The following is a 10,832-nucleotide window of genomic DNA, read 5'->3' on the forward strand; positions in this document are numbered from 1 at the left end:
AAGTTTTGTACCTTATTTTTTTGGGAGTAAGAAGATATGGCTGTCATATAATTTGGGGCAATATTATTAGAATGTTTCATAAAAAAATAAATCCATATAAAACCAAAAGAATTATATAATAAATTAAGTCATGAAAATAATCAAACAGACAATATGTATGTACGTTTATTCATTGTGAATATTTGAACACTTTATTTTCACACTAAATAAAATAACCAGCAACAAGAAGATTCCTGGCAGTCTTTAACTAAACAGAAAGCACATCAGACGAGTTATAGCCTATGCATCAGGTTGTCCATGTTTTCCCTCAGGGTATCTCTCAAAGATTTTTAACTCGATGTTTCATTAGCAGAAAGGATTTTGTATATTTTTATGAACAACCTCAAAGATATCTTAGATATCTTGTTTTCTATAGATAATATCACATGGATTTTATGGGACCAAACTTATTTTCCCTTATAAATACAATTCCATGAGCATAATACTCAGTAATAATAAAAATGAAAATACTAAATTATATTAACAACTGTAAGGAGACAAGAAATGGCAGCATCTAAAAAAATTTTTTTTATACAAATATTAACGATAAAAACAGAAAGTATTATGCTTAATTTCCTTGGGTGAAACATTACCACTATGACCTTGTATATAAACTAAAGATATAGCCTACCCTTTATTATGTTTAATGTTCAAGTATTTTATTCACATAAAAAGTCATGGTCTCTGACCACCATATTCTGAACTGCCTTGTACTTTAGTTTTAAAAATGTACTAAAAATTACTACACAACGTTTACAGCGAAAATCAAAACTACAGTATCAACTGTTTTAGCCCCTACAGCTTTAGAGGCTTTTTTCACAGCTGAAGAATGACTTTTGTCTAAAACGTCCTGTTTGTCTGGAAACTTGGTGCACCCTGTAATTGTTACTACCTATGGACATCGAATAATAGTTCCATGGAAAGTTGGAATGCAGTTATTTGCAATGCGTGTTTCCTGCATTATAGTTTGCCCTTATGGAAAAATAGGGGTCAGAAACATTAAATACTTACTAAAGCAGACATAATCCGGTCATGTTGCACTCTCGAATTTTTCAGAAAATCAAAAGTCTATCAAAAAAGCTTAACCCATTCTTTGTTTGATTACTTGTGAACATCTTGCCATGACTACAGATCTTTGTTTTGCGTGGGTTGATGTTGGTTTTCCTCGTTCTCCCCATGACTTGATATTTTGTCATATGCTTATTGCCCTGTAGCACTTGGAATGCCCTGATGGACCTTAACATGATACTCCTCCATAGTATGGCCATGGAAAGTTTCAAACACACTTTCACATCTGCATATAATTAATATCACAAACATACAGTTACATTCCCCATATAACGAGGAGGACATACATTTATCATGCAAGCAAAACAGACATTCACTCTGAAATGAAATTCAATGTACAGTTTATCTAAAATGTGTCTTGCTACAGGGTGCCAGTATAAAAATCAACCTTAAAGTAAACAAAAATGGAATAAAAATCAAGTTCAGTCTTTAAAACATAATCTGAATAAAAAGTTTTTGAATGAAAAATAATACACACAGCTGTTTACTGCAGAATACTATAAGATATCCAGCTGTCTCATTAGTGACAAAAGAAGACACTCGGTATTAAAATAGCGTTCGTTTTAGATCACTTTCTCTGATGCATTTCGGATGAAAGCTATGCTAAAGAAATAACAATCTATAACGAAGCAGAGTTTGTGATTGCTGTTGAAAAAGACTTTGTGATTGCTGTTGTATTTGCTTTTTCGCTGTATATTAGTCTTTGTATATAGATTTACAGGATTTGTTCGCTAGGAAGTTATTTTCATCATCCCTCCAGAATAAGTGCTGAAAAACCTGCTCGAAAGTCCATTTTCCCAAAAGATGTGTTGCATCTAAGCCCAGGACTTTGTGAAGTTCGCGCTATTCAATCTAAAATGCAGTAGAGCGTCAAAGTGCAAAAAATGCTGTGTATAAAAATATACCAAATATACTACTACACGTGTGGATACGCTGATACCAACTAGTATCTTACAAACACCTGGTATCTAGAATAATCCGTTAGAGTTTTCTTTCCGGTTGGAAAGCAGATCAAGTCGTGATGAAATAAAACCTGGCCTCCACTAATAGGTGGTGAAAATGTGACGCCGGGATTATTAAATTATACACATGTACTGTGGATCGAAACGTACGAGGCTACAAAAGGGAAAGTTGGTGCTGCTAGTCGCAGGTAGAGACACTGCTGATCTTGGCGGTGTTATCAGTCCAGGGCTGCAGGTTGTGCAGGGCGAACAGAGAGCTGTTGTGCAGGCAGATCGGGTCCGGGTTCACAGGCTGGTTCAGAGTCTTTTGAAAAGCTTCTTGTTGCAGCTGCAGTAATAAGCGGTTCGCCTGCTGCCGCTCGGCCTCCCTCTCCTCCGCCGTCTGTCTCCTGATCACACAACAGATAATAATAATAATAATAATAATAATAATAATAATGTCAGGGGATAAGTTAATTAAGTCCCAGTTTGGAATATTTTTTGTAATAACCCTCACCTCATGTGTTCATGTACTGTTTAACTTTGTAAATAATTATTAACTTATTGTTAGGAGTAACTTTTATTGCATAAAAAAACTCAATTGAACAAACTAACAAATGATAGATAGATAGATAGATAGATAGATAGATAGATAGATAGATAGATAGATAGATTAGTAAAACATTTAAACACAAACACATATTTAATTAAATAAATGAATGAAAGTTAAAAATGCAAATGAAAAAAAGAAAAACATAAACAAAAAAGTTTTGTTGGATGAATTTATGTTACGTCATTACAAGTAGGTCTAAAAGTATATAAATATTTTTGATGATTTATTCTATTTTATGTGTGAAAACTCACATATAGATAGATAGATAGATAGATAGATAGATAGATAGATAGATAGATAGATAGAACACTTAAACGCACATATAATTAATTGAATAAATGAACAATATTAGACAGACACCCGCTAGATAATATTAGACGAATTTTTTTCATTGTAAAACCACATATAACAGATAGATAGATAGATAGATAGATAGATAGATAGATAGATAGACTCAAATAACCTTACATTTTTATGAAGGCTTAATATTTGTCTTTTAATAACGTCTAACATTAGATTATATAAAATTAATATAACATATTATTCTCAAACATAAATAATTATATTTATGTAAACATTTTATTAAATAAGTAGCTGATTATGAGAACTGATTTATATCTTCGCGTTCTCTCTCTTTTCATCTCTCTCCTTAAAAAGTACATTCCTGCTAATATTCCTCGTTTATAAAATATGCGGAATTACTTTATTCAAACTTCGATGCAGTTGCAAATATATTTGTATAGCTTACTACATGAATGTGTAAAAGAAGCGAACAGGACCAGGACTGATCGGTGCTTACAATCTCTTCTTTATAAATGCACATGTTGCCTCTAAAGGCTGAGATTAAGGCAGTAAAGCTTACCTCCATTTTGTTCTTCTGTTCTGGAACCATGTTTTGACCTGTGCATCCGTCATTTTAAGTGCTTTTGCCAGGGCGGCTCTCTCTGCTGAAGCCAGGTACTTCTGGCGATGAAAGCGCTTCTCCAGCTCGCAGATCTGCAGCCGAGTGAACGACGTCCTCGGCTTCTTCTTCTTAGGTGGTGTGCGGTTCTGGTACGGGTGACCTATACGGCGTGTTACAGTGAAGGGTGAGAGGGCCACTGGATTGGAAGAAAAAAAAAAAAAACAGGGCGAAAGCAAGCAAGGACAAATCAGCGACACGACACAGCGAAGCAGCGAAGAGAAAAGCAGTTTACTGCTGGCATGGAGCGGGGTTTATAACTACAGCGTGTAGCACGTGATAGACAATATTACTGTGAATACACAATGTAACAATGTAACAAATAGCCAAAGCATTTGGCAAGATTAGCCTGATCAAAGCACAAAAGGTTAAGTCCAAAGAAGATTTTGAGCGATATATTTGCCACTGTGATTATTTATAAAGAAGGTATGTGATTATAATTAGTAGGCCTAGTGTGTGTGTATATAGTCAGCCAAAAAATGTATACACACTTCAGGAAAGGTTGTATAAATATTTTACTACTACATGTATTGTTATACGTATGACAATATTGTATATATAGTATATGATAAAAATATGATATTATAAATATTATATTATACAAATTTGTCTCTTAAAATCTGCTTCAGATTCATATGCTTTAATACGAAAAAAAGAAATGTAAAGACATTTTCACTAACATATGGGTAAGGTTTTGGTTAACGTATTATATTTATTTAAGTTATACTGGAAAACTATTTTAACCACTTCTATCGAATCGTGTCGTTTACAGGCCAACTGCATAAACACAACCGTCTATCTGCCTCTGCAACTTGGATTTTGTGTTTGTTTTGTTGGTATTAGGAAAGTTAAAAATTTCAAATGCAGTACAACAAACAATAAAAAGTCTTGTACTACTATTTTTATGTCACACGAATTATAAGATCCTCAGCTGTATTGTGTATTCGTATTAAAAATATAAAACAAAAATGAAAATGTAAGCAGATAAATTTATAATAAACTAATTTTCTTTTATCGATATTAACTTTTAAACATAAAGACAAATAATGAATTATGATTTGTGTAATAGCTAAAATATAATTAATATTATATTATATTATATTATATTATATTATATTATATTATATTATATTATATTATATTATATTATATTATATTATGGGTGTAAATGCATATATAATATAAGAATGTGGGCCAATTGTTATGTGATATTACCTGTAAACCTGTCTTTGGTATATCTTCTGTTACTTTCCATCCACGGGAAGGTTAATCCCGTGAGGTTGTTCAGAGTGCCCATCCCTGCCATGTTGTGCACCGTGGGGCCGCTTGTGGGAATGGACGAGTGCACGCTGTTGAGTGGCCGGTGTGCGGGTACACGGATCACCCCAGACGGGTTCAGGCCGTTTCCGTTCCCGTTCATGCCAACGTTCATGTTGTACGAGCCACCGAGTGGTGCAGTGCTGCACACATTGCTGTTGTATCCTCCGGTGTTATTGCCGTTGTAGTTTCCCGTCATGGTGTTGTAGGCATTGCTCACAATGCTCCCCAGACCGTAGTCCAAGTCCTGCATCCTGGGGTTAGAGATCATACAGCTCCCTTGTTCTGCATTGTTGAGAATCTGATCGATGCCGAAGCTGATGGAGTCTACGTGTGTGTGGTGGAGATGTGCTCCTATGTTATGATCCATGGTCCCGAAGAGTCGCGCGCGCTCCCAGAGCTCCTCCGCGCCGCTTCAGGAGCGCGGCTTTTTGCTTCGATCCGCGCTATCTCAAAACCACGACTGCGTGAGCATGTATGAGAAGCACTGAACTTCAGTCGTTTGTCTACCCCCCTCTTTTTTTTGGCTTAGAGCAAGCCTGCCGGATGGAGAGCCACGGGAGCATCAATCAAAATGCCAAATAGGCCGGGGAAGATTAAGCTGGAGCTTTCAGTCAACCCAATTGGCTAAAAGAATAACTACGATTCTATTATATATATATATATATATATATATATATATATATATATATATATAAGGATCACTAATCCCCACTATGTTTAAAGCTACCCCAAAGCGCATTTTTATTCTATTTTATAACTAACCAATAAAATATACCCGCAATCTCTGTAACTGATAATTATCCTTATAAATAAAAATATCAAATTATGAGATAAAATTAAACAAATATATTAAACTAACTCGGAAATATCACACGCTATGAAATAAGAGCAAACAATATTGTTAATAGTATGAACAAAAGTAGAAGTTGGTATGCTTATACTTGTAATTATCTTGAATATTGTCATTACATTTATTGCATAGAGTTAGTACACAGAACTAATAGTGATTTGATATACTTTTTTTTCGGACGCAGCCTAACTGTGCTTTTACTTTCCTTCTAGAGAATTTGGATGGATTCTTCTAAAAAATCTATTGTCCGCGTGTTTCGTTGCAGGGGACGTGAATAAATTACGTGCTAAACCCTTAAAGCAAAACAAGTCATATTTAAAATACTATCCATACGAAACAACCGTATTCTTTCGACATTTCTATGTTTATGTTTTATAACAACCGTGTGCGTATAGCCTCTAACACCAACGCAGCTTTACAGGAGTTTAATGTTACTGTAACTTCGCTGTTCAGCCTTCAAGCCTCTGGCTGTAGGTGAAGTCAGACTCTATGGATATATACCAGGTCATGTGGATGTGTGCAATGAATGGTTGCAGTAACAACAGTTTACTATCCAATTAACCCTAAAATTCAGTTTATGATATTCATAATCGGTTTAGCACAGCTTTTCTTCTTTATTTTTGTCCTAGTCGATAGATCCATAAAGTTAGAAAAATAATCGGTTGCTTCCTATTAATCTAGATGTTTTAAGCTACGAATCAATATAGGCTTTTGTTTTCACTCAGCCTAGTATTAATGTTCAATCCGGTTAATAAACATCAACCTGTGAATGATATAGATTATCCTACGCACTGTGGAGTTAATCGCCAATTTCTCATTGGCTTTATATTAAAAGACGATGTAGTAGAGGATAGAAGGAGCTGTCAAATACAGTGAAATATTAAGTCTATTAATTTTGCACTATTAATAGCAATGTAACTGTTATAACCATAATAAATGAACCATTTAAAAAGCAATGAGGAACAAAATAAATATTTAAGTGGAGAGAATAACACTGCAAAAACAATGCACATGCTAAATAAAATAAATTTTAATACACTTTAAATTGTGAAGAATAACCCTGGGCTTAGTGATCTATTTGGATAAAGATTTTGAGAGAATTATTTAAAACATTACAGTATAAATATTACATGAGTCTCTTGATTCAGACTATCCAATTAATCATAGTAAAGCATTCATTAAAAGGGTTATTTTGCTACAATTTGGTCTAAAATAATATCTTAAACAACACCACGATTGCATTATTATTATTATTATTATTATTATTATTATTATTATTATTATTATTATCAATAAACAGTTTAATGTAAACTGGGCTACTATGTGAAATGTGGTACAAATAACCAAAATCAGATTAGTCTTTTATCAGTTTCATTATAATAATAATCTCATTATTATGCTCAAGAAAAACACTTAAGATGGGACAGTGTGATTCAATCATGGGTATTAATGAGCTGAATGGCTGCTGTCCTAATGCTGAAATTGTGAGTAAATAAAAAGCGAGATTTATCGATGCCGTCTTAGCATTTATTTAAACATTTCTGTACTTTCTCAACGACAGTTCTGTGTTTCTGGTGGCTCTACGCCTTCTTTTCAAGCGTTTTTCCGCTTTGAGATGCCTGAGCGCGCCGCCGCCGCTTCCAGCGCGCGCACACACTCTGCCGACGAAAAGCGTGTAAAGCGCGCGGCCGAGGTGATGACGCGTTTAATGAGGTAAATCAGCGGCTACTTCCTTCCTGAACCCTCAGTCCAGTCGATTAAAGGCGCCCACTGGAAATGCATTCTTCCTTAAAGACGAAGTCCTGTGGAGAGATTTTGGTTTGGTCGAGGAAATAAAACAACTTTTTAACTTTTAAGTATATAATAGGTGTGTTATATTAATACTTTAAAGTCTGTACATTAAGTTTAATGAAGTGTTTTTTGTCTTAGTTTAGAGAGAAAAATCTATAAAATGAATCAGATCAGCATGGAAAATTTTGCAAACTTGGTAGGGACATTATCTGGAGATTATAAATGCAATTATACTTCGGTATTATATTGAGTATTGCAGTGGTAAGAGTGTGTACATTATTAAGAAACTGTCCGTAAAAATATCTATTTAAAAATGGAATTTTTAGATTGGTAAAACATTGCCAGTTGTGATGATTAATTATTGATATACAGAAAATGCATTGAATCTGTTATTTGATGTAAAAAAAAAAAATATTTGGTAGTAATTCAGAAAAAGACATCCCTTAGGATATACTATAAATGAGAACAAGAGTCCCATGTTCACATTAGCTAATTAATTAAGAAGTACAGTGTATTAATTATTGCAGATTAGAGTGGAGGAGGCTGGGTATTACTGCTTCCACACCTGCCCAGTAAACCAAGACATTTTGGACCTCAAATAAAAAGATGAAAATCCCAGCTACTGCATGGAGAAAATGCTAAAACATTTTATAGTTATAAATATACTGTAACTGAATTCCCATTTGGATTTTATTATTATTTTTGTACATTTGGAACCAGCTGTACAGCATTTTTAAAAAGAAGACTTGAAAAAACTTTCCATATGTATGAGCATGACTTCTTTTTATTTGATTTATTAATGAATTTAGAATTATAGATCTAATGTATCAACAATTAACACCTGGCAGCTAATTAGTCTTGTAATAAACAACAACAAAAATCTGTAACTGAAAAGAAAAAAGACAAACCAAAAAAATTAGACAATTGCTCAATCTTAAGTGTTGAGATTAGTTGGAGTGTTGAGTGACACCGTCTCCATTAACTTGTTGTGTCTTTCTTTCTAATGAGCTTTTCACTTAACAACATGTCAGTCAAAATGTAGCTTGTATAACAGTATCATTATTAAATTAGATTTTATTGTTTGATACACTCACAGTGTGATTTTACATATGATAGATACATGTGTGATACATTGATTATGATTAAATGTAAGTAAAATAAGAAAAGACTGTTTGGCACTATTTGCAGTATTATAATATAGCCTTTGGTCTTACAATAATTTGCCTTTGGCAAAAGATAACAATTCTTGAATAATCTTCAGACAGTCTTTTGCTGTGCAGTAACCCAATTTCTACACTGTAAATGGAAATTTCCAGAAAATCCCAAGAAAGGAGACATAATCAACTGTTGTCTATCTATGTGGATATATAATATATATATAATAAATAATCATTGCGTTTTTTAAATGTTATGCTGTATATGTAGTTTTGTTAATAAATTCACAATATCTCTACTACGTGAAGAAAGAAAATTGGTGCTTTTTTTGGAATTTACTTAGTTCTGTTAGTTGAGGAAACATTTTTAAAGTTGACAATACAGCTACACATATTATTGTAACATAATGGCTATAAATGTAATGAATATAATAAATATAAACATTAAACTTTTAGTCAGCAAAGAGTCCTCCTAGGATAAGTAACAAAAAAAAACCAAGAATATTTTATTTGTATTTTTCTTTATGTTTAAATAATTGTTTCTTTAACTTCATCAATTTTATACACACACATATTATGATATCTATTCTGTATATATTTCTGTATATGGTAACTTTATTGACCTTGATTTGCAACATAAAAATGACAACAATTAAAATTTTAGAAAAAGATCTAAAAGGTTGTAACATTTTGGAGTGCCTGATTAAGGGAGATGTGATCCCACCTTTTAATTTCGGCTTTTGGTAATGTTTTTAATTTCTACTTTCTAGAACAATTACGATTAGTTAAAAACTATATGAAACAACACATAGAATTATTAAATAAAGTAAAATTAACAACAATGACAACAAAAAAAAACAGTCAGTAGTTATTTTAAGACACAAAGGTCAGCTGTTCTGAAACAGTTCTGACAAGGACCGTATAGTCTAGTACATTTGCAAAACCCATCAAGTACAATGATGAAACTAACTCTCATAAAGACCATCGCAGGGAAAACAAGACCAAAGTTAAGCTCTGCTCTGGGTAGAGAAGGAGAAGTTCATTTAGAGTTACCAGCCTCAGAAATGACCAGAATTAACAGCACCTCAGATTAGAATCATTATGAAGGCTCTACAGAGCATGAGTAGCAGACATGTCTCAATATCAACTGATCAAAAGAAATTATTACATACTTTGAATACTTTCAAAATTGTTTTACAATAAAAATCTGAAAAAAACAAAACATTGAATTAGAAGTTGTGTACTTTTGACTGGGACTCACATCAGGGTGATGATGCTGATACTCACATGTAAGCACCTTTTAAGACATGTATGCTTGTTAAATTGACATGTTCACAACTGGTTCTACACAATATTTTGACAAGAAAGGTGGCAGGAAAGACAGATGTGGTAAGTAGAGTCACTTGATTACCACAGTATAATTAATTGGTAAGCTTTCATCTTAAATTTATTTGTAGTGCTCTTTCCACATAGATTAAAGCATTAACTTCCTTTTCAGACCCTCTTTAAAGGATGTGACTTTCCAGAGGTTGTGTGTCATGTTTGTAGTGAATATGAGAGACAGATGACTTACTAGATGAATTAAAGAACAGATTTATTGCCTATAGCGCAACTCCCATCTTGCACAAACACATGGGAAGTCTCATCTTTTCCTCCCAGCACCATGCGGACTTACTCTGGGCCTGATAGGGGACTTGACACCCATCACAGCGGAAGCTGGTCCTCCCCGCTGCTGATGGTGTGTGCATGCTCTCAAGTGCAGGCGCATCCTGTCGCCTGGTTTATTTGGGGGAGGCTTGATGGCCAGCCTCACTTCCCTTTCCCATCCTGAGCACAGTACCCCAGCTGGGACCTGTTTACTTCTTAAAGATAGATGAATTCAGGCTATTCATCCCACCAGCTACTGGTCATTACATGCAAGCACTCCTTCCATTCCCCTGTGTGTCATTGACTTAGAATGTCACTTTGCCTTCACTGTCATCGTGCATTGGCTTTCTCTTTGCAGCTGCCATGCCTGAATGAAAGGAAATAAACATACTTTTCGATTGTCAAAAACTATAGTATCATGTGTTCCATTTAAACAGTTTAAGGTTTT

The 10,832-nt window shown here is 33.9% G+C and overlaps 1 protein-coding gene across 2 annotated transcripts; it reads right to left on the reverse strand.

Moving 5' to 3' along the window:
• Positions 1-1,566: 1,566 nt before the first annotated feature.
• Positions 1,567-5,347, reverse strand: tlx1 (T cell leukemia homeobox 1). 2 transcript variants are annotated; one of them, XM_053501268.1, is made up of 3 exons: positions 4,838-5,347; positions 3,524-3,725; positions 1,567-2,458 (listed from the first exon to the last, which is right to left on the reverse strand). In XM_053501268.1, the coding sequence occupies exons 1-3, from the start codon at positions 5,307-5,309 to the stop codon at positions 2,248-2,250; spliced, it is 885 nt and encodes a 294-aa protein (XP_053357243.1). In that variant the 5' UTR covers positions 5,310-5,347; the 3' UTR covers positions 1,567-2,247. The 2 variants fall into 2 exon arrangements, with proteins under 2 accessions (XP_053357243.1, XP_053357242.1); XM_053501267.1 differs by having other exon boundaries at positions 3,524-3,761.
• Positions 5,348-10,832: the final 5,485 nt, after the last annotated feature.

The sequence above is a fragment of the Clarias gariepinus genome, chromosome 8, assembly GCF_024256425.1.
Source record: "Clarias gariepinus isolate MV-2021 ecotype Netherlands chromosome 8, CGAR_prim_01v2, whole genome shotgun sequence".
Taxonomy (NCBI): domain Eukaryota; kingdom Metazoa; phylum Chordata; class Actinopteri; order Siluriformes; family Clariidae; genus Clarias; species Clarias gariepinus.